The following is a 25274-nucleotide window of genomic DNA, read 5'->3' as shown; positions in this document are numbered from 1 at the left end:
ACTAGTATCAATAAGTACGATTCAATCTTTTTTTTATTAAATATGTATAAAAATAAATAAAAATAAAATTAATTAAAATGACAACTTATCTACAATTTAATTAAAATGTTAAGTTTAAATTTAAAAATATTTTTTATAAATTATATATAATAAATAATATTTTAAAAATAAAATTATTCACCAACTTTTTTTAATTTTTATATTTTTATTATATTTTAAGTATAATTAATAATATTTAATAAAATTTATTTTAATATATATATTTTTACTCTCACTCTTAAAATTTGCTGATTTCATCACTGCCATCGAGTAGTTAAACTTTTTTATTCCCCTTCTTACGTGTCTTACGATGCTTCTCTTCTTAGTTCTTAAACAAACAAAATCAGTGCAAGTCAAGATAGGGAAGGCTTCTTGTAAGAGCATGAGTCACAATTTCACAGTCAAATAAAACGTAGGTAGTTGTGTGACCGAATATACTTCATCCAAAATTTTAAAGTAATTATAAACAAACGGTGCATTTTATTATTTTGTCTATACTTTTTTCTATTTTAAATCTTATTCCTTATTTCCTTATAATTTTTTTTTAATTTTAAGAATTGAAATTATTATACTAATAACCACTCTAGATATACTCATCCTAATTTTGTTATATTTTCAGTAATTTCTCTAGGGAGGCCCCAAAATTAAAAAAAAAAAAAAATCTATACTCTAATTAAACCCTAAACCCATAGGAAGAGAATATGGCAATGTGCCATTCTACTCTGAACAACTTGAGCACGTATTGGATTGAATCCGCACGTTGGACATGACATATAAAATCTTAATACAGATATGATAATGTGTTGATTAGAATAATAAAGCACTTACCATAACTGTTATTATTAATTAATATCTACCTATAATTACACTCGAAATTAAAAGTGATTCAATCTTACAATGTCTACTGCGAAGTGCGAATTAAAACCCGGTTTGGAAAACCATATCCACATTTCACAAGACCCTATTGATAAGTTTACTTAGAATTGGAAATACTGAACTTTTTCTATTTATTTAAATAAAAAACCTGCTTTTAGAGAAATCTGGTGGGCATATACTCGTTTATCCTAAGAGGAAGACCGTAAAACTCATCATTTCTAACATCTCCCTTTCTGTTCTGGAAAGGAACCCACCATGGCATTCCTCTGTCATTAGCTGCATGCTTTGCCTCAAGTGTGTTATCAAGAATAGTCCCAACAATTATTGCAACAGTTGCAGCAGAAGAGAATATGGTGTTCAAAATGTCATTAAACTGTCATACAATAAAATGAGCAACATTAATAAATTAACATCTTAAATATAATAATATTGATCTTAACTCTTAACCCATGATTGGCACATTTATTATTACTTACCCATCCAGCGTTTGTTCTAACTGGGCCATGTCCATCTGGGGCAGTGTTCATGATGAAATATTGAGGTACTGAAATCCCAAGAAACAAGGATACCCCCAAAACATAGATATTTCTCATGGAATTGTTATTGGCAAATTGTATAAATGAGATCCCAACAGCAGCTGAAGGAAAAAAAAAAGTGATGAATGGAGTGTACTAACTAGTTATAACATTTGTTATACTTTACACAGCAGCAGAATAATCCACTTACCCACAATACCATATAGAACACAATATATAGCAGCAAAGATTGGTAAGGGAATTGATGCAAAAAATGCTCCAAACTTCCCTAAGGAGACATAAGAAAAATAAAAATAATTAGATAAAGTGTGTATAACCAAAAAGGAACATTTAAGGTGAAGCATGCATAATACCAAATATTGAGAAGAAGATCATGAAACCACAAGATATCTGCACTACCCTTCTGCTTCCTATATGAGTTAGACCAAGTAGTCCAACATTTTCACTGAAAATATCAATCGAGTGATCACAGAATCAGTAGCAAACTTTAGCAAAAGAACCAGAATTCATTAGAACATAATAATTCTTACACTGATGCAGTAGTACCAACAGCAGCACCAAAAATGCCTTCAAGCAGCATGCCTATACCCTGTTCTTAAGAGGTTGAAAATCATAATTCAAAGTCCTGTATTAATATATGAATGGCACGATACTGATTTTGTTGTTAGAAGACAAAGAAGATGAGGAAAACTTCACCTGAAGCCCAATACTTCGGCTGAGCACATGTGCTGGAGGTGGTGTTGCACCAGAGATTCTGGCTGCTGCAAAGAAAGTCCCAGTTGACTGCATCAAAAGATTCCAAATTTCATCAAATATAAGAATCTCCAGTGATTAGTTGAAATTATTACTAAAAAGAACAGTTGGCAGACCTCTGCAGATGTGACAAGTGCAGCTCCCATCATCCCAAAGACATGACTGGCTCTGAATATTGGAGTACCCCACTGAAATGGGTATGGAATTTTAATCCTAGAATAGAAACAATGTTATATATCCAAAAAAATATGGCTATAAAGTTGTCATTTAGAGCTGCTAGTATCCAAATTCCAAACATACCAAGGAGCAGAAGACATGAGGTATGAGCGATCCGTGCGACAACTGGCTTGTGTCCGTTCTTTGGAATTGTTGTATGCACTGGCCACGGTAAGGATGGCGGCAAATCCCCAGATGATAGCAATGCAGATAAGTAAGGCAAACTTCTCAAGAACATGATTCATGGAGGGATGAATACGCTTCAAATACTGAAGTCATGAGCCAAGAAAATATCCTATTATTTTACATTCCATAGATAGAAAAGTGCATAGTATAGTATAGCTAACTCAAATTGCTTCAAACCTGTTGGGTTATGACAAGTAGTATCAGCATTAGTAGTCCAATCTGCACACAATTTGCAAGCTGTAGGGAAGAACAAAAATAGAAGTTTAGTTAACAAACTCATCTCCTTAGCCAAAAAATACAATAACTAATTCATTCTAGGGTAAAGTATATTTTGTCTCTGAAGTTTGATAAAAGTTTCAAAAATACCCCTAAGTTTTATTTTGTTTCAATTTTGTCCCACAAGTTTTCGATTTGCATCAAATATACTCCTGACGGCTCATTTTTTAAAAAATTTAAGACCAATTCAACAACAATTTCATAAGAACAACCCTCAACACAAACAAATCAAGCATAATTTTTATGCATTATTGTTAAATTGGTCTTAAATTTTTTGAAAATTTAGCCGTCAAAGGTATATTTGATGCAAATCGAAAACTTTTAGACAAAATTAAAATAAAATAAAATTTAGGGATATTTTTGAAACTTTCGCCAAACTCAATGACAAAAAATATACTTTACCCTTCACTCTATTTACCTGTGGAAAGCCTCTCATGAAAAGACCAAGACCCACCAGGCATACCACAGGTACAATGACTATAGGACTAAACAATCTGATCCAAATTGAAGAGTCACACAAAGGATTAGTTCATTAACTAGTAATTTTAGGAAGAAAAAGGGCAAATTTCAGATAAACTTGCCTTGTTAAACTTCCCCATGACTTACTATACCCAAGGAAGATGTTGATGAAGGAAGAAACAATAAGAGACCCTTGGATTGTTCTCATTGTGTAGATAAACCTCTGCAAGTTCCGGTATTGTTTTTCATTACTCATATTAGAGAAAGCAATTAACATTAATTAATAATAAGACATAATATTAACCATAACAATTGTAAGGAAAACAGGAGAAAACGATGTTATTAACCTCGTGTTCAGATGGAAATACTCTGTCGGTGTAATCATTAATGATGGAGAGCACAGGAAGAACAAAAGCAAATGATGCATTCATCACTGTAGGAAGCCTTGATCCGAACCATGTCTGTAGTAGCGTGTTCACACCGGACATAAACAGCAATGACTGAATCACGCGTGCTTTATCACCCTGCAACACAACACAATCCTGAGATTGATTAACACCAAGCTTAGCTTGTTATAATATGCTATGGACTGGAGTGGACTTACATGATTACCCCCCATTTGAGGCACTAGTGTAGTTGCGATCAGAACCGTTGTTCCAAGCATAACAATGTAGTGTTGAAAACCAAGTAAAAGTGCTTGTGCTGATGAATTTAATTCAATCACATATAAGGACTTGTTAACACAAGCACATATCATACATAGCCTAATACTAAGATTCTTATGCTTCATTTGGGAGGAAGAGAAAATGAAAAGAGAATACTAACGCCATGAAGGATTGGAGTGGATGCAGTAGTGAAGCTGCAAGAGTTGTTCAGCTGGAGTCCAAGTGGGGCCCCTTGAAAGTGCAAGATTAGGCGGTGGTGGTGCTGGTGCCGGTGCCACGGGTGGTGGGTGGTTCGCTGTCTCTCCCATATTCACACACACATACACAATCTAGTATCTCAAACTACTATTGTTTTTTGCTCGTTTCAAAAGGAATCAGAGAAAGGAAAACAAGTACTACTAGTTTTACTACATATTGTATTAAAATACAAAGATGCACTGTATATTACTATTTTATATTTCTATTTGGTAGTGTTTTCCAATTAGAGTATGTATGCGATCGAAAAGGGTTGCTGTTTTCTGGAAAAATATAAAAAAGAAGAGTCGGGAGAAGCATGAACAAGAGAGAGCGAGTTGAGATTAGAAAAGTGTAATACTACAATGAAAATTTTATAATTATTATTATATAAAATATTTTATTTTGATTATTGGATAATATATTTTAGGACTTGATTTTCATATGTTATAAAAATATTACTTTTATTTAAAATATGACAACAAATAAATTACACTTTTAAAATCAAAATCATTGTAAAAAGATATTTTTGACATCTTTATTGAAATACTCGTCTTAACAAAATAGTTATGGTATTGCACGCTACATTTATTTTGTATATGATGTGGTAGTAATACTTTATATTTATGACTTATGAGATCAGATCAGAGAACGCTATGGCATGGAGCTGAATGGGTTGAATAGTTTGGTTAGACTTGAGACATACAAGTATAAATAATATCACCCTTTTGCCTTTATTAGTAAATCTTCCAACCAAACTAATGGGGCCAAGTAATTCTTCCAGCAATATGATTAGAGTTTAATTAATATTTAATTTTGGCTGGAAACACAGACGTACAAAAGAAAAAGAAAAGGATAATACTCAAATGATGAAAAATTGAAAACTCAATTACATTGAATCATGTCATGGCAATGCAGAATTGGTACAACTTGATCCATTATCCTGACGGAGCTGTCCCATCCTGTCTCAAGGGGAGTCAAATCCTTAAATCTATCATTCTAATTTCTATCTACTAGACTATAGCTGAGCCAAGATGCAGTGGCTTTATCGGTAATTTAAGGTAGAACCGTAGAAGACGGATACCCTTTTTACATTTAAAATCTCGCGCCACCATGTGGCCACTGCACTGTCCAGTTTTATTTTAATCAACAATCAACACTAGTTTATTAGTGTGGTTGTGAATATCGCTAATGAATCTTAATTCTTACGAGGAAAAGATGCAACTTCCTAAAGGCCAACCCCATCACCACCGACCATGACCGCCCAGGCCCCCCTAATCTGTGCTATTATCTCATCTCAATTAACAACCACCAACGCGCTAGTAGGAAAAAAAAAAAAAACAAAAAAACAAAAAAATCACCGCAGCGCTTCCGAAATCACATTCATTCAATTTTTTTTTTCTGTATAATATTTTCTCGCATGTATTTTTTCTTCAGCCTCATTTAAAGGATATTTTTTGGTGACTCAATTTAAAGGATATATGATGCAATACTATATTTGACGACATATTCAAAAATAAAAATAGTATACTAAAATCAGCCACTAAAATCAGTTACAAATGTATGTATATAAATATATGTGTGATTTTTTTTTGGTGACTAAATATATGTGTGATTTAATTTATTTTTAATGTATATTTGTATTTCAACATATATTTTATACTGTAGCTGACTTTGATGACTAATTTTAGTGTACACGTAACATAGTCTATTGAAAAAATATATGTCTGATGCAACTATTAGTCAAATTCGGCTTTTTAAATTAAGAAATGGTTAGAATTGATAAAGCAAGATGAATCGTATCAAAATATATTTATAGACATTCAGTGATTATAATTTATGAGTAAAATGGTATTTACATTAGTGTCATTTAGATGAGGTAAATCTCTTGAATTTGTTAATGCTTTTGCCCAGATTCTGTGCTTCTTGCTTGCATGCCAGCTAGTTGTAACTTACCTATGTATATTATTCTTTTAAACACACTTTAACGGCACTCAACTATTAGAGGTCAGACATAAAACCTGAAACAATTACACCACCCGTTTGTATATCTGATTACTAATTACATACAAGATTCACATGTCAAACGGTCACAAATTTGTGGATCATAATAGAAACAGGACAGCAGAACAAGGGCGAAACACCCTCTAATCACTAGAAGGTAGTAATATGTTTGTCTCACGTGTGACTACTAACATCAGTTAGCAAGAGGATTGAGCACCTGCCCAATATAGAGGACAGTCCCAGTCAGATCTTCTCTGATGAGGAACAAGAATGGGTGATCAGCTACAAAGTCTATCTTGGTTGGAAATTGGATACTCCTCAATTTTATGGTCACGGCACTGGCTGCTGCAGCTTCAGTTCCTTCCTCATTTACTTCAATAAATGACTTGTGATATATGCTGGAAACATACAGATTTTGACTCAGAGAAGAATCCACCATTTCAGTCAAATCTCCACCTGCGAAAGGCAACACCACTCCTAGCTCCTTCAATACAATCGACGTTTCTAACCCAAAAGAAATCTTGAATTTTGGGATCCTGAAGTCACCTACTTCCACTTTTTGACGAGGAAGCTTGCGTTCCAAGAAACTGCGTTCAGAACTCACCTTCTCAACCAAAGCCGACAACCCATCTGTTGCATCAGGAAGGAGCAAGTACATGGAGAACTGGCGCTTATCTTCTCCCTGCTTGTAAGGAAGGCCAAGCACTTTGAAACCATCAAAAGCACTAATTAACTGTTTCTTCTTGCTGACAATGAAGGGGGCTTTAACCGAGCTTCCATCAAGAAGGTGAAAGTTGTGGTCCTTCGTCATTTGTGCATCAAACTTCTCAGTCCATGCACCTTTGAAGTATATTGCATTTGCAAAGATGAGCCTGGTTGAGCCGTCAACTGACCCGGCCGGAAGGACCTCCTTAATGAGGCCATTTGTCTCCTTTTCAGCCCAAGAATTAACTTCCTTGCTCACTTCAACAGCCTTTAAAACCACAATCAAATTTGAGATCAATTCATCAAATGCCAACAGAGCATGATAAACCTTGAGTCAAATTCGCTCGCTAATCCTAATTCACTTGTTTATGATAAAGAGTCATCGTTTACATAGAGAATGATCAAATATGTTTATACTAGACAACAATTGATCCCTAGAAACCAACCCTCTTGCTGCTCAAAAAGCAAGATTTAAACCTTGAGTCAATTCCTAATGTCCTATGTTCAAAAGCTATAAATTTCAGAATAACAGTACAAAATAGTGAGTTAGAGATTACCGATTAACTTAGTCAGTTATGTATATTATATTATTCGGGTGGATAAACATCTGTTCTAAATTAGGTCATGAACTCATTTGGGGAAAAGAATACGCAAGTCTGTGAAGCTAAAATGCTAAATTAAAGCAGTATTTATTACAGTAAAGTATGAAAGCTGGAGATTTGAACCTTTGTCTGGAAATCTACAGAAGCCAAAACAGCCTTATAATCGTTGTTGACGAGTTGTTTGAAGGAAGGGTTGAGAGAAAGGGAGTGATCAACCCAGACACCATCGGCGAAAGAGAGGCGAGGGCCGCCGGCGGGAGTGGCGTCGGCGAGGACGACGGAGACGAGCTGAGAGGCAAAGGAGTTGAGATCGTCGGTGGATTTAGATCGGAGAAAGGAGAGAATCTGATCGCGTGTGGGACCCTTGGAACCAGCAGCGATGATGCTGAGCACGACGTGGAGCGATAAGGGCGAAAACACTATGTTGTTGTTGCCGGAGTGCTTGGATAGTAAGTGGTTGGCGATTCTGAACGCCACGTCGTTTTGGTTGGTGATGGATTCGCGAAGGTCCATTGTTGTGGTGTTGTGTTGTTGTCGGAGACTGTGAGAGTGAGATATGGGAACAAGAAGAAAAAGAAAAATGATACCTACAGTAGAGAACTCGAGATGACTTACATTTTAATATTTTATAACTACCTACCTCTACGTGTCTCTCTGTCTACGTACGTGGCTACCCGTTACGGGAAGGTGGTTGTGCAATGCTTAGGAATAAAGCGTTCCAATTTATTTTGTTATGGACTACCTTTTAACCTTTTTCTGGGTTGGGCCTTAATGGGCCTTTTCTAATAATATAGGCCGTTGAATGTACACTGTAAAGGCCAAAAAATGGAATGTACACTGTGAAATACATAAATGGACCAACAAAAACCTACTGCATTCTTGCTAGCACTCATTGGGGGATACATCATATACCAGAAAGTCGAGTCTTTCTTGACTAAAACAAAAAGGTCAAACTTAACATCGACGGCGCCGCACAGGAAGGAACAAGCAGAGCAGGCTGCGACGGACTATTGAGATCGAGTGAAGGAGAATGGATTGGAGGCTTTCGTACGAATTTGGAAATGTGCAATATGGTTCAAGCGGAGCTGTAAGGGGTTCTACATGGCCTGAGAATGGCTCTTGACTTGGGAATGCGAAGAGTGATAGTTGAAGTTGATGCAATGGAGGTTTATGAGATGTTGAAAGACCATATTAAAATAACCACTTGCCATAGTCAAGTTCTAAGAGAGAGATCCTGAACTTGATTAGAAGACCATGGGAGATGTCCTTCAGTCACGTGGAAAGAAAAACAAATAAATGCGTCCATTGGTTAGCTCAACCAGCATCAAGTACAAGGAAGACTTTTGCTTCTTAGATTATTCACCTTTTGAGCTTCTTCAGTTACTCAGTGATGATATGCTAATGGGGTCACCTTGCCCCAGAATCATTAGTTATATATTTGTTTTTGTTCTCTTGGGCTCAGTGTCACGGTCTTGGACACACTCCAATACTACCATGCCAATACTGGGATTTACTCAACCTCTTGAGTTAAAACCAAGTCAGTCTTACTCTCAGTATTTAGCAAGAAAGTTAAGAACACAAAAGAACACAAGAAAAAAGAAGCTTTGGTGGAAAGAACACTTTATTACTCAAGTGTTTGTTACAAATGATTCACGCACTCAAACTCTAACTCTCACCTCCTATTTATAGTCATCCACCTCCTTAATGGATTATTAGGATTAAATCTAATCAATGATCTAGATTAATCATCCAGAACCTTCATTACAAATATCTATCCTACCACAACTTTCTAAATACTTCTAAATTATTCCACATGACTCTTCATACTTCTATATACATCAACACTCTTTTAGAATATTCTATGACCTTTTAGAGTCTTTTGAAACTTTCTAAGGTATTCTGGATTCTAGGACATTCTAGAACATTCCGGAACCATCTAGAGCATTCTCAAACATTCCAGAAAACTATATAAACACCGTTAAATCTAACCTTCTAAAATTTACCGTGACATTCTCCCGCACCTAATGTGCAGACGTCCTCATCGCGTTCTGTTCATGACAGCATTCTAGGTCTTCTTGGAATTATCACAGATCTTCACGAGCTTCCCAGCTAGCTTCGGTTATCAGGAGTCCTTTCTACTTGATTAAGTATTGGATACTTAGTGATACTCCTCTTTATCGCACGAGCAATCAGCTAAGATTTCTTCGATTTCTTTATCAAAGGATCTAATCACCACAGACGGAGCATGACTCAAGTCACCTCTACTTTGTTTATCTTGGTCTTCATAATATGATTTAAGTATACTCACATGGAAGACCGGGTGGATCTTCATAGAGGGAGGGAGTTGTACTTTGTAAGCAACCTCCCCAACACGTCCAGTAATCTCAAATGGCCATTCGTATTTACAGATTAAGGCCTTATTAACCTTGCGAAAGGCTTTGAATTGTTGTTGAAGAATTTTAATCATTACCTTACCTCCCACTTGATAGCTTTCATGCCTCATCTTCTTATCTGCCCATTTCTTCATCCTCTTTGCATCTTTATCGAGGTAAGAACGAGTGACATCTGCTTGTTCTTCCTATTATTTAATCATATGATAAGCTCCAGGGCTCTTTCTTGAGTAAGAGAAAGAAAGAGAGTGTGGTGTAAGCTGCTATTATCCAGTCACAATTTCGAATAGACTCTTCCCTATTGATTCACTCATTTGCAGATTGTATGAGAACTAAGCAATGTTTAGGAGTTTTGTCCAATCCTTCTGATTAGCACTTTCAAAATGCTTCAAATAACACTCGAATAAGACATTCACTTTCTCAGTCTGCCCGGTTTGAGGATGGAAGCTTGTTGAGAAATGAAGCTCCGACACAAGGAGTTTGAACAGCTCTGTCCATAGTCATCCTGTGAAGTGTGGTTCTCGATCACTAATGATACTCTTAGAAAATCTCTAATACTTCACTACATTCTTGAAGAATAGTCGTGCTGCTTCTTCTGCACTGCAGTTACTAGGGACAAGTATAAAGGTAGCATACTTTAAAAATTGATTCACTACCACAAGAATAGATCCAAAACCCTCGGACTTTGGTTAGGCAGAGATGAAATCTAAAGACACACTTTTTCACGGTCGCTCTGGCGACGGCAGAGGTTCCAACAAGCCACTTGATGTCTTGTTTTCAATCTTATCTTATTGGCACACAAGACAAGTCTTCACATAACTCTCCACTTCATCCCTCATTTGAGGCCAATAATAGGAAGATTTAATAAGTGCCAAGGTCTTTCATTGGCCTTGATCACCAGCCCATTTGGTGTCGTGGCATTCCTTCACTAGTTTTTTTCTTAGATTTTTCACTTAGGAACATAAAGTTTTCTCCCTTTGGTGTAGAGAACGTCGTCTTCTAGCCAAAATTATTTAGTCTTACTTTCTCTAGCTAATTCCACTAATTTCTTCGCTAATGGATCATGATGCAACCCTTCCTTAATGGTATGTACAATATCTCCTTCGACCATGGAAATAGCTACCAACTCAGTCTTGCGGCTCAGCGCATCTGCTATCACATTAGTCTTGTCAGGCTTGTATTCAAATTCGAAATCAAACTCAGCTAAGAAATCTTGCCACCTAGTTTGTTTGTGGCTTAACTTCTTCTAAGTTTGGAAGTAGCTTGTAGCCACATTATCTGTCTTGACGATGAAGTGTGAACCAAGCAAGTAGTGACGCCAAGTTCTCAGACAATGCACCACCGCAGTCATCTCCTTCTCTTGGACAGTGTATCGCCTCTTTGTATCATTCAACTTGCGACTCTCAAAGGTAATAGAATGTCCTTCTTGCATCAAAACCCCTCTAATAGCATAGTCAAAAGCATCAGTGTGGACTTCAAACACCTTTGAGTAGTCGGGTAGTGCTAGTACTGATCCTTCTGTGATAGCAGCATTCAACTCATCAAAGGCCTTTTGACACTTCTTTGACCATTCCCAAGAGTGATTCTTCTTGAGAAGATCAGTTAATGATGTAGCCTTGGTGGAGTATCCCTTGATAAACCTTCGATAGTAATTAGCCAATCCAATGAATGATCTCAATTCAGATACCTTGTTTGGTGGCTCCCACTCTTTAATAGCCTTCACCTTTTCTTGATCCATGCAGAGAGTTCCATCTTTAATGATGTGTCCCAAGAAGTGGACTTCATCCCTTGAAAATGAACACTTTTCCTTCTACATATAGGTTATTCTCTCGTAAGATCTTGAACACGGTTCGTAAGTATTCTACATGTTCCTCCAAGGTATTGCTATAGACAACAATGTCATCCAAGTAGACCACTACAAACTGATGCAGAATTCAGAGTCCACAAACTAAGCAGCAAGTGCACCGGGTCATACTAAGTAATACCTCAGGTGAGTGAGGGTCGATCCCACGAGGATTGATGGACCAAGCAACAATAGTTGAATATTCCAATACACTCAAATTCATAAGGTGAAGAACGAAAGTAATCCTTGAAATTAAATCAATACATTAATTAAAATAAAATGACAACAGTATTAATTCATAGAATAAACAGAGCTCCTAACCTTAACAAGGAGGTTTAGTTGCTCATGACTCAGAGAGAAAACTAGGGTTCAAAAGTGTGGAAAACTAGAATGAGGTCGAAGAGAGGAGGAGAGAGCCCAAAGGGCTAAATCTTTTTCCTTTTATATATAATCTAATTTGATTTAAAAATAAAATAAAATAATAACTACTAAAACTCAAAAGATTGTGTTTGTAGATAAAAAGAACTAAAACAAAATAAAATACAATTAATTAAGAGCCAAATCTAGCTAACGACGTCATTTCCTTAAAGTTGGATCCACACTACTGGCGCTAAACGCCAGAATCGGTGTTTAGCGCCCCATGTGACAGAAAGCTTCTAAACCTTGCTGTCTTTCTGGCGCCAAACGTCAGGCTCGGCGTTTAGCGCCCTTCGGTAGAGAGCTCGTACACATTACGAGGCACCTGGGTATAAACATCCAGGTCCGCGTTTAGCGCCAGCTTGACAGAATGGCTGCACACAATCCAAAGTGTTTGGGCGCTAAACGCCAGAGCTGGTGTTTAGCGCCAGATCAACAGAATCAAACTGATCCATACTTCGCCTGAAATAATCAAAACAATAGAATGACTCAAAGTAGCATCCAGATAGGTTTCAAACACTAAAATCTCAATAAAACTCAATAAACTCATATCCAAAATAATAAGAAAATAAAGAAAAGATGCTCACGCATCACAAACCAATCAAGATAAGGATGAAAGATCTCGTTCATCAAGGTACAAAAGGTCACAGGAGCATTGGTTAAGCCAAAAGGCATCACCAACCACTCATACAATCCATACCTCGTAACACATGTGGTCTTAGACTCATCACCATCGGCAATCCTCACTTGGTGATATCCTGACCTCAAATCCAGCTTTGAAAACCACTTAGCTCTACCAAGTTGATCAAACAAATCAGATATCAAAGGAATAGGGTATTTGTTCTTGATGGTTACCTTGTTAAGTGTTCGATAGTTGATGCATAGTTTCAACGAACTATCATGCTTCTTTTGGAACAAGATTGGTGTGCCATAAGGTGCCTTCGATGGACGGATGAATCTAATATCTAGCAAATCTTTGAGTTGCTTCTTTAACTCCTTAAGTTCTAGCAGTGCCATCCTATAAGGTGCTGAGGCAGGCGGCTTTACTTCTGACTCCAATTCAATCTTGTGGTCCACCTTTCTCCTAAGTTGTAGTTGTTTTGGCAACTCGGGAGGCATCACATCCTTATTTTTTTCAAGGACTTTCTTAACTTTGAGAGGAACGTGTTCTCTTTCAAATGTTGACTCCTCGTGTAATAGAGTCAAATATGTAATCTCTCTCTTCTTGAACCCTTTCTTGGGTTGCATAGCAGAAAGCATCGGTAGTCCTCCTGCTTTAGAGACTGTAGGGACCATGCATGGAGACCCTTTCTCCATGATGCATACTATGTCGTAGTATAGCATGGGTATTATATTTTCCTTCCTATGCAAATTGAGCCCAATGACTATTTTGAAATCGTCCACAGGTGCTATTGAAAAATCCACAAGACCCTTCCAAGAACCAAGAATCATCTCAACCCCTTTTACTACTCCCTTAAGGGGTTCAACCTTGGTATTCACGGGTTTGAACCAGCCATTCTTTTCGGTGATCTTCAACCCAATCCTCTTTGCTTCATTAGGCGTGATGAAGTTATGTGTAACACCAGTGTCGATCATAATCATGATGGATTTTTCATTGATAAAGGCTTTGACATACATCAAGCCTTTTATTTCTGCAGTACTTGCCTCTTTTTCTTTTACAGCATTCATGAGTTGGATAGATCCAACACACTCAGTTACTTGAGATTGAGCCTCTCATTTCTCGGCGATAGATGCCAGAATCCCTAGCTTAGGGCAGTCCTTCATTTGGTGTGGTCCCTTGCAGACGAAGTATCCTTCTTTGGGCACAAAAGTCTTCTTTTTTTCTCGTACTCTTTCTTTGAAAAGTATTTTTCTTCCATCTTGATTGAGAAACTCTTTTCCTTATCTCCCATACCTTTAGTAGAACTAGGCTTGGAGGAAGACTTGGGTTTAGAGTCTCCCCTATGATACTCAGTGAGTGATTCAGCCACCACGATGGCTTCATCGACATCCTTAATCTTCCTTCTTTGCAGTTCTTGCTTTGGCCAAGGTTGGAGTCCATCAATGAAGAAGAACAATGCATTCTCTGATGCTAAGTTGGAGATTTGAAGCGTGAGAGTAGTGAACTTCTTTATGTAGTCGCTAATCGTACTCTTGTGCTTCAACTCCCTCAACTTCTTCCTTGCTTCATAAACTACATTCTCAGAGAATAATTGTCTTTTCAACTCCCTTTTAAAATCTTTCCATGTGGCTATGTTGCAAGTACCATTTTTCATATCTGCGCACTTTCTCCTCCACCACAAAGTAGCATTATCAGAAAGGTAGAGAGCTGCAGTGCGTATCTTTATTGCTTCTTCGACTACCCCTTGGTCTTCAAAGTACCTCTCCATTTGTCATAGGAAGTTCTCCACCTCTCGAGTGTCCCTTACGCCCTTGAACTCTTTTGGATTTGGGAGATCAATCTTTGTCGTCTTCCTTATAATGGTTAGTCGAGATTTTGTCTCCTCGAACTAAACTCGAACTTCCTCAAATAGCTTCAAGAAATTCTCAAACTTCTCTTCGATTTGGAGCATGCTTTCTTTGAAAGAATCTAGTTCTCCTAACACGTGAGTCTCAAGGGTCTTCTTGTCATGTTTTATCCTTTGGAAGCGCTCATCCATAAAGGATGGAACATTCTCTAACATAGAAACTCTCTCTTCTAAGAAGTTCGAGTCCTTACCTCTAGGCTCACTTGAAAAGCAGGCCTTCGTGCCTCCCCATTAAGAAGGAATAGCGTCCCTTCCCCTTTGAGACTCAACATGGTCCATGGTTACTGACAAACCCCAATTTGACGGTTTGTTTTGCCTTGAATTTAGAACATTTTGATAACCTTTGTCACATTTAGCCTAAGAATTAGCATGGTTTTGTTATCTCTTCCATGATTGTGCTTAAGTGTAAAATCATACTTTTTTAAGCCTTGTCTTGGTGAATTCTAGTTTCTGTTTGATTCCATACGATGCCTTGATGTGTTTGCTAGTAACCTCAGGTTGAAACTAGGCATGGATCAAAGGAAGCAAGGAAGGAAGCATACAAGTGGAGAGAAGCATAAAAAAAGTCAAAGAAGCAAAGTCAGCCATGCACGCGCACGCGCACAAGGCGCTCGCGCGCACATTGCAGAACCGACCAGGGACGCGCACGCGTACCATGCGCGCACGCGCCGATGAAGGCACATGACCTCATTAATGCAACACGTGCCTGGCGATTTTGAGAGGTTTTCTGAACCCATTTTGGCGCCAAATTGCTAAAGGAAAGGAATAAAAGGATGAAGGATTAAGGGAGGAAGGAGATTGATGACTTAGGATCATTGATCACTTTAGAAGTTAGTTACCATTAGTTTAGTTTTTTAGTTAGTTTCTAGAGAGAGAAGCTCTCCCTTCTCTCTAGGATTAGGATTAGGTTTAGGTTAATCTCTCTTCTTAGATCTAGGTTTAACTCATGCTTTGATTCACTTTTCATTTACCAATTCTTAATCTTCTCCTCTTCCTCTTTCTAGTTGTGTGCTTTAATAATTGTAATTCTTCATTTTGTTTGGGATATATTGTTGTTCCTTGGTTTTCTTTCAATAATGCAATTTGAGGTAATTCATGATAATTGTGATTTCCTTGATTGTTGTTGTTAATTCTTTACATTCAATTGTAGTTAGAATTCATTCTTGTTGTGATTGACTATACTTTTCTTTTGTGCCTTCCAAGTGTTTGATGAAATGCTTGGTTGGATTTTAGTGTAGATTTTGTTCCTCTTGGTCTAGGTAGAGTAATTAGTGACACTTGAGTTATCTAATTCCTTTGTTGATTGATAATTGGAGAGATTGCTAATTGATTTGAAAGCCTCCAAAGCTAGTCATTCCTTTAGGAGTTGATTAGGACTTGAGAAATCAAATTGATTCACCCACTTGACTTTCCTTTAATTAGTAAGGGTTAACTAAGTGGTAGCAATGAACAAATCTCATCACAATTGAAAAGGATAACTAGGATAGGACTTCTAATTTTCATACCTTGCCAAGAGCCTTCTATAGTTGTTAGTTTATTTTCATTGCCATTTACTTTTCATGCTTCTTATCCAAAACCCCAAAATAACCCATAACCGATAACAAGACACTTCATTGTACGTCCTAGGGAGAACGACCTGAGGTCCAATACTTCGGTTTATAAATTTTAGGGGTTTGTACTTGTGACAAACAAATTTTTGTATGAAAGGATTAGTGATTGGTTTAGAAACTATACTTTACAACGAGATTTTATTAGTGAAATTCTAAACCGTCAAAAATCCAATCGTCAAAATGGCGCCGTTGCCGGGGAGTTGCAATGGTGTTATGTTATTGGTTATTGTACATATGTGAATAGTGTAAATAGTTTGTCTTTTGGTTGTTTACTAGATTTTGTTAGTTTTATTTTGTTTTTCCATAATGAATTCTCACTTTGGCTATGAGTTTGGCTCTAATTGTGTTGTAGGGAATGTGAACTTCAATGCTAACATGTACCAAGGATGGAACACTCCAAGATGGGAGGAGCCTCAAGGAATTGATCACTCCTATTGGCAACAACCTCCGGATACTTATAGGTATAATTTCCATCTTAATGCATGCCAACTTAGCGGCTATGATGATTCTTTTTGTGACACTCAACAACCACCATCATATGCCTATGAATCTCATCCTCAACATGAACCTCAACCATTCTCACAAGACTTTCATCACCAAGCACCACCCTATGATCCATATCCATCATATAACCAATCATCCATACCATATTTTTATGGCCATTATGAGCAAGAACCTCTAGAACCACCACAACCCTATCAAGATTACTACCATGAACCACCTCAACCCTCACCATCTCCATACCCTTACCAAGTAGAACCACCTTCCTACTATGAACCCTCTCTCCAAAATAATGAACCTTCCTATTCACCCCAAGCCCCAATAGACGATCCTCTCACTTTGTTACTCCAAGGACAAGAAACCATGAAGCGGGATACACTTGAGTTTGTGACCAATTTGACCAAGGTGGTGCGCACTTTAGCCCACCAATGCTTGAATACTCAAGGTATTTCCGTGACCACATGTGAAAAGTCAAAAGAAGAGCAAAGCATAAAGGAGAAATTGGAAAATTTGGTGGAGAAGGAGGAGTCAAATTTTGTATTGGAGCAACTAGAAGAACCTATAATCATTGATGAAAAGGAGGAAGTGGTTGAAGATTTAGGAGATGTTGAAAGTCCAAGGGAATGTAGCATCATGGAGCACTCTTCCAAGAAGCTTGATATTGATGTTGAAGAGGGTGCGCAACCTCCAAGGCATATCATCGTCGGAGACTTGGAAGAGGCTTATCAAGAGATGGATTCAATCATGGATGAATTTCTCTCTACAATGGAATCCTCTCCCATTGGACATGGAGTTGAAAGTATAAAAGAGTGTGCACAACCTCCCATACCCTTGGTGAGCAATGAGAAAGAGAGCTACCAAGAGGAGAACGTTGGCATGGTGTATATTGAAATTGAAGAATATGAAGAGGTTGATCAAGAGATGACCTCGTTCATCAATGAATTTCTATCCAAAATTGAATCGCCTCTCATTAAACAAGATGAAGTTCTTGAAGATAACACCAAGCCACGTAACAAAGAGGATGCGGCTGAAAGTGAGAAGAATTGTGAAGAGGTGGAAATACACAAAGAAGAGCAGAAGGAAGTAGACCTTGCATTGTCTAAGTGTGGGGAAGACCCTCTTCCCAAGTCACCATCCAACACAACATTCAAGTGGGTAACATTCTTATCCATAAGCTTTACTTTCTCGCTTGAATATGGTTTGATTGAAACGGATGGACAACTTAGAGCTCTTTGTGGAATTAAAAGTAAGAATGAGTTGTGTAGTGGTTGCAAGTTAGGAATTAGGCTCATTGAGGTCAAAGCTTCAAGGTATAGGGATGATGGTGGGACAAGAATTACTTTATATGGATCTAGGAGGAAGCATTGGTGGAGTAAAGAGAATTCTATGAGTCAATCCCCTCTATGTCAACCGCTCATCCGACAAAACCATGAAACTCAACTAACGGATGGGTGTGAAGACAAGATATGGGATCCCGGTTCGCTAAATGAAGACCAACTATGGGGACTCGTGTCTTGGGTAGAACTTTGCCCAAGTTTGGTGAATATGGTTGGAAATTCTGTCAACCAATTGAGAAGCAAAGATCCTTGGAGATTTAGGGATGAGTACAAACATAAGCCACCATGACAATGAGCCCCTCAAAATGTCCAACTTAAGGACTTAAACTAAAAGTGCTAGGTGGGAGACACCCCACCATGGTAAACTCTTTCCATTCCCTTTTAAATTTGCCTAATAAGTGATTTGAGTTATCATTGTAGGTAGATGTTTCATACAAATTTGTTTGTACAATTTAATTGTTAGCTTAGTCACATGCATGTTGTGTTTAGTAGTAGATGAATAATATCAAAAATTACATTTTTGTGAATTGTGTGATGGTTGAGTGAATAAGAGTTGTGAACACTAAGGGGAGCACCCAGCAAGTTTTTCTTTCAAAAAAAAAAAAAAAAAAAAAAAAGAAAGAAGAGAAAGAAGAGAAGAAGAGAAGAGAGAGAGAGATAGAGATGAAGAAATGGGCATGGACGCGCGCGCGCAACGTGCGCGTACGCGTCCTGACGCGCATGCACCATAAGCCACATTCCAGAGAGTTGGGCCTCTCCTGGGCCAGCGTTGTGCCTCCGGCCCAACTCATTCCACGCTGACGCGCGGTACGTGCGTACGCGCACATACAGCTATGAGGAACTACACGCGTACGCGCACTTGCCGCGTCCGCGTCGATTCGCTGATGCAACTTCTGGGCCAATATCCAGAGAGTTGCGCTAAATTTGGGCCAACTTTAAGCCCCCAGCTCAACTCACCTCGCGCGGACGCGCACAGGCCGCGTGCGCGCATATATGCCAGAAGCTGAAAAGACGCGAGCGCACGCATCGCGCTTGCGCGTCCTACAATAAACTGTCAAATGCACGCAGACGCGCACTTGCCGCGTGCGCGCAAATCTCGTGGCGCGACTTCCAGGCCATTCTCCAGAGAGTTAGGCCTGGGTTGGGCCAACTCTAAGCCCCTGGCCCAACTCCATGCACGCGTGCGCGCACGGTACGCGCACGCGTCCTTTCCTCTTTCGCTCACCCTCGCCTAAGCGCGTTGTACGCGCACGCGTAAGACCCCATTTTTCTTAATGGGCGCGGACGCGCAAGGTGCGCGCACGCGCCAATTCAAAAATCGGGATAACCCTACCTCGCGAAGCACACTGCGCAGTCGCGCAAACCCACCCCTTCCAACGTTCCAGTTCTTCTCCTCGCCCCATCTATCTCATTTTGCACATTTTTGTATATATTTTGATGCATTTCTAGTTTGCTTTGGATACTTTTATTGCTTATTTTGGATTTTAGATATTTTGATGCTTTTGGATACTTTTAGATATTTTGGATGATAGATTCCATATTTTAGTTTGATTTTTCTTTATACATTTTCGCATATCTCCTTTTGTATATTCTCCTTTTAGTTTGTGGTTGTGATTAGAAATCATGTTTTGAGCGAAACTTAGTCACCCCTTTTTGCATAAGAATTTGGTTTTGAGTGAAAAAAAGAAAAGGGTAAACTAAGAAAAATTTTTGAATTTTTCAATCACAACAATGCTTAGTCAAACATTGAGGTTTTTCAAGAAAGTTTAAATATAGGGCATTAACCCAATTGATTGAAAGAAAATTTTTGAAACTTGCTTGAAATTCATACCTTTTGAAGCATGTATTGAATTGAGAACACAAGCTTGTGAGACTTGAGCTTATTGATGTGGTTACATTTTATAACTACTTATTTTCCATTCTTGTGTGAAATTGTTCTCTTTCCATGATTGTGATCCTTAATTTGCTTGATTCTATATATCCGTTTAATTCTTGTGTTTGTGCATTTATATGATTGAGGCCATTATTTCATTTGCCACTTACCCAAATAGCCAACCTTTTACTCTCCATTGTTAGCCAATTTTGAGCCTATGCTTAACCAACTCATCCTTATTTTAGCTCATTACAAGCCCAAGGCGGAAAACCAATGAAAGTCCTTATTTGGATCTTTGATTAGCTTAGGCTAGTGAGAGTGTGTATTATTCAAGTTGGTGAGGCTTGGAAACATTGGACGGGATAAAAAGGGGCAATACACTTGTATGTTTAGGAATTGGGCACATACTCATGTATTAATCAAACATAGAGACCTTATGCATTGATGTTCTTGTATTTAGTTTGAAAGAAGAAAAAGAAAAAAATATATATAAGAAAAAAAAAACAAAAAAAAAATGAATGATGAAAAGAAAAGAAAAAAATGTATGTAAAAAAAAAAAAAAAAAAAAGAAAAGCAATAAAGGGGACAAAATGCCCCAAAGTGAAGTCAATAAAAAAGAATCAATGCATAAGTGTGTGAAATGAAAAGAGAATGCATGAGGTATGTAAGAAAAAAGTGAAGAATGGGTAGTTAGAATAGCTCGCATTTGTATAGGTCATTAATTAGGTTAGGTGGGAAAGTCTATGCTAATCAAAGACTCAAATCCTAGCCCACTTGACCATAAATGATCCTACCTTGACCCTAACCCCATTACAACCTAAATGAAAGACCTCATGATGAATGTATGCACGCATTGAATAAATGTTGATTGTTAGAAGAAAATCAAATCTTGGAAAACATGATTAGAAGAGAATTGAGTGGATTAACCCTTAAACACTTGAGTGAATAGAGCGGATACACATCCAGTGAGGGTTCAAAAGTTCAATTACATGCATTTCACCTATATTATCTATATTCTTGCAAGTTTGAACTCCTTTTAATAATTCAATACAATTGTGGTTTGGACTTGGTCCTTATTACTTAGCTCTTGTACTTACACATGCTCTCTTGGGAATTGATTTGTTTGAACTAAGCATTTCCAATTGCCTTAGATAGTTGCATTTAGATAGGACTCATATAGTTTAGTTGCATTCAATAAATGCCATACCCCTTAGTTCCTTCTTATTTTAGCATGAGGACATGCTAAGGCTTAAGTGTGGGGAGGTTGACAAACCCCAATTTGACGGTTTGTTTTGCCTTGAATTTAGAACATTTTGATAACCTTTGTCACATTTAGCCTAAGAATTAGCATGGTTTTGTTATCTCTTCCATGATTGTGCTTAAGTGTAAAAACATGCTTTTTTAAGCCTTGTCTTGGTGAATTCTAGTTTTTGTTTGATTCCATACGATGCCTTGATGTGTTTGCTAGTAACCTCAGGTTGAAACTAGGCATGGATCAAAGGAAGCAAGGAAGGAAGCATACAAGTGGAGAGAAGCATAAAAAAAGTCAAAGAAGCAAAGTCAGCCATGCACGCGCATGCGCACAAGGCGCTCGCGCGCACATTGCAGAACCGACCAGGGACGCGCACGCGTACCATGCGCGCACGCGCCGATGAAGGCACATGACCTCATTAATGCAACACGTGCCTGGCGATTTTGAGAGGTTTTCTGAACCCATTTTGGCGCCAAATTGCTAAAGGAAAGGAATAAAAGGATGAAGGATTAAGGGAGGAAGGAGATTGATGACTTAGGATCATTGATCACTTTAGAAGTTAGTTACCATTAGTTTAGTTTTTTAGTTAGTTTCTAGAGAGAGAAGCTCTCCCTTCTCTCTAGGATTAGGATTAGGTTTAGGTTAATCTCTCTTCTTAGATCTAGGTTTAACTCATGCTTTGATTCACTTTTCATTTACCAATTCTTAATCTTCTCCTCTTCCTCTTTCTAGTTGTGTGCTTTAATAATTGTAATTCTTCATTTTGTTTGGGATATATTGTTGTTCCTTGGTTTTCTTTCAATAATGCAATTTGAGGTAATTCATGATAATTGTGATTTCCTTGATTGTTGTTGTTAATTCTTTACATTCAATTGTAGTTAGAATTCATTCTTGTTGTGATTGACTATACTTTTCTTTTGTGCCTTCCAAGTGTTTGATGAAATGCTTGGTTGGATTTTAGTGTAGATTTTGTTCCTCTTGGTCTAGGTAGAGTAATTAGTGACACTTGAGTTATCTGATTCCTTTGTTGATTGATAATTGGAGAGATTGCTAATTGATTTGAAAGCCTCCAAAGCTAGTCATTCCTTTAGGAGTTGATTAGGACTTGAGAAATCAAATTGATTCACCCACTTGACTTTCCTTTAATTAGTAAGGGTTAACTAAGTGGTAGCAATGAACAAATCTCATCACAATTGAAAAGGATAACTAGGATAGGACTTCTAATTTTCATACCTTGCCAAGAGCCTTCTATAGTTGTTAGTTTATTTTCATTGCCATTTACTTTTCATGCTTCTTATCCAAAACCCCAAAATAACCCATAACCGATAACAAGACACTTCATTGTACGTCCTAGGGAGAACGACCCGAGGTCCAATACTTCGGTTTATAAATTTTAGGGGTTTGTACTTGTGACAAACAACTTTTTGTATGAAAGGATTAGTGATTGGTTTAGAAACTATACTTTACAACGAGATTTCATTAGTGAAATTCTAAACCGTCAAAAATCCAATCGTCAGTTACACTAGAAGAAACACCTACAAACCACTTGTGCTCCCTCTCGAACCTTGCTCTGATACCAAATTTTCATGGCCTTGGACATACTCTAACGCTACCGTTCCGGAACTAGAACTTACTCAATCTCTTGAGCTAAGACCAAGTCATCCTAACCCTCAGTATTTAGCAAGAAAGTTAAGAACACAAGAGAAAGAAGTTTTGGTAGAAAGAACACTTTATTACTCAAGTGTTTGTTACAAATGACTTACACACTCAAACTCAAACTCTCACCTTCTATTTATAGCCATCCACCTCTTTAATGGATGGTTAGGATTAAATCTAATCAATGATCCAAATTAATCATCCAGAACCTTCATTACAAATATCTATTCTACCACAACTTTCTAAATACTTCTAAATTATTCCATACTACTTTTCATACTTCTATATATATATCAAGACTCTTCTAGAATACTCTATAACCTTCTAGAGTTTTCTAAAACTTTCTAAGGTATTCCAAGACCTTCTAGGACATTCTAGAACATTTCGAAACTATCTAGAGTATTTTTAAACATTCTAAAAATCTATACAAATACCGTTAAATCTAATCTTCTAAAATTTACTGTGATATTACACCCCATTACCTTTACCAAAAACAAAAAAACAAAAAAATAAAAAAATGTCTTTTCTTTAAGAAACTAGGTCCTTTTTTATATTATTTTTCAGGTTTCTAAATTAAAGACTAATTCAAGATTAATTGAAGCTTTAGGTAACAGTTTATTGCTTATTAATGAATTTGTTATGCATAAAATAAGATTTAAATTCTAAATACTTACTTAGGCAAATTCTACGGTATAGATAGAGGGACAAATCTACATGTATAGATTACTGTTGGCACATCCTTCAACGGACAAGTGTCCCTGAGAAGAGACAAATTCTGTCTCTAGTGCAGGTTGTTGCAGGCCATTTTCAGCTGAAGAGATCACGTGTTTGGTAGAAAAATTCGCATGAGATACATAATTATCAACCATAATCACAGATTACGTTTAAGTTAAAAGTCTTTCCCTTGATGGACTGTTTTGTGTTTTTAAATTTTTGAAAACATGTAAAAGCTAAGTTGTTGTAAAAATAATAACCTCATATGCCAAAAAAAAAAAAAATAAGGATCCCAAAATGCAATGCGAGCAACTTAAAAAAATTCAAAATGGATGGATATTTGGTGAGCTGTGCCAAAAAATCAACTGTTAAAAGCTCTTTCAACACAAACTAATATTAAATTATTAATAGTAGCAATAATTAATTAATTATTGTACTGATATTAATAATAAGAGCATATGATAAGTTTATCATTAGTAAAAAAATTTAAATATTTTTATTTAATAATTATAAAATAAATACATTAAAAATTTAATTTTTTTATATTTTTAATAAAAAAATTTTTATTTTGTAATATTAACATGTGTTCTAAAGACACATAATAAATAAATCTATAATTTTATTATAAATTATAATATTCGTACTAGTATACGTAATAATAATAATCAAAATAATAACAATAATAAAACTAACTACAATAAAAAAATAAACTTAATCATGTTAATAACATTTCATTAAAAAAATCTTATTAAAAAATCTTATTATCTAAAACTAATATTAAAATCATAAATAGTAAAAAAAGCTAACATAATATTAAGGGATAAGTACTTTTTTCGTCTCTAGTGTCTGGGGTCAAAATTAATTTCATCACTAATCTTTTTTTGTTATTAAAATCATCCTCAACATTACAAAACGTTATAAAATCATCCTTCTCTACATCAATTTTATTTTTTTGACCAAATTACCTTTAACAAATAATAAAGATAATATTAAAAAATAATAACAAAAAACAAAAACACCCCCACCTCCACCCCACCCCCTACCTCTTCGAACTCCCATGTTCCCTGTTCCCTCCCCATCCCTTCCTCATACTCCTCTTCGAACTTCCCATTTTCCAAATCCCAATTCTTCTTCTCAAACTTAAACAAAACACCCTCCCCCTTCAGCCAATTCAGCAACAACAACCACAACCACAAAAACAAAAACAACAGCAACAACAAATTTAGCATTTTCAACCAATTCAACAAACATCCATAAAATAAATCAACAGAAACTTTAGATTTAACAATTCAACAATCATCATCAGCTACAACTTCAGATCAAAATCAGCAATAATAGAAATTTTTTATGTTCTTCAAAAATTAAAAAAAAATTAAAAAAGGAAGAACGAAAAGAGGAAGAAAGTGACAAAAATAAAAAAAAATTCCTCCTACTGCTGTTAGCGTTGGCACTGTCGCAGCTATGGGTGATGGAGCTCGAAGGTGATGGATGGGAACGAAGCAAGAGAAGCATGTGCGGAGGGAGGAATCGCAGGGAGCGAAGAAGCAGAGGAGAAGGGACCCACTGCCACCGTCTTCATAACCCACGGATCTGGCTCCGACA

The 25274-nt window shown here is 37.0% G+C and overlaps 2 protein-coding genes across 2 annotated transcripts; both read right to left on the bottom strand.

The window, feature by feature from the left end:
* Positions 1–853: 853 nt before the first annotated feature.
* LOC107610194 (nucleobase-ascorbate transporter 3) lies at positions 854–4607 on the bottom strand. The gene is made up of 14 exons (XM_016312294.3): positions 4167–4607; positions 3946–4043; positions 3689–3865; positions 3464–3564; positions 3301–3376; positions 2784–2843; positions 2505–2689; positions 2321–2417; positions 2148–2234; positions 1982–2040; positions 1805–1896; positions 1642–1719; positions 1392–1552; positions 854–1288 (listed from the first exon to the last, which is right to left on the bottom strand). The coding sequence occupies exons 1-14, from the start codon at positions 4312–4314 to the stop codon at positions 1070–1072; spliced, it is 1638 nt and encodes a 545-aa protein (XP_016167780.1). The 5' UTR covers positions 4315–4607; the 3' UTR covers positions 854–1069.
* Positions 4608–6262: 1655 nt separating this feature from the next.
* LOC107610193 (serpin-ZX) lies at positions 6263–8206 on the bottom strand. The gene is made up of 2 exons (XM_016312293.3): positions 7675–8206; positions 6263–7217 (listed from the first exon to the last, which is right to left on the bottom strand). Exons 1-2 carry the CDS (start codon positions 8062–8064, stop codon positions 6438–6440), a joined length of 1170 nt encoding a protein of 389 aa, XP_016167779.1. The 5' UTR covers positions 8065–8206; the 3' UTR covers positions 6263–6437.
* Between the last annotated feature and the right edge of the window lie 17068 nt (positions 8207–25274).

This window comes from Arachis ipaensis, chromosome B7, assembly GCF_059453495.1.
Source record: "Arachis ipaensis isolate K30076 ecotype BB chromosome B7, ASM5945349v1, whole genome shotgun sequence".
NCBI classification, from domain to species: domain Eukaryota; kingdom Viridiplantae; phylum Streptophyta; class Magnoliopsida; order Fabales; family Fabaceae; genus Arachis; species Arachis ipaensis.
The sequence above is the reverse complement of the archived record's forward strand: the minus strand, read 5'-3'. Positions and strand labels throughout refer to the sequence as shown.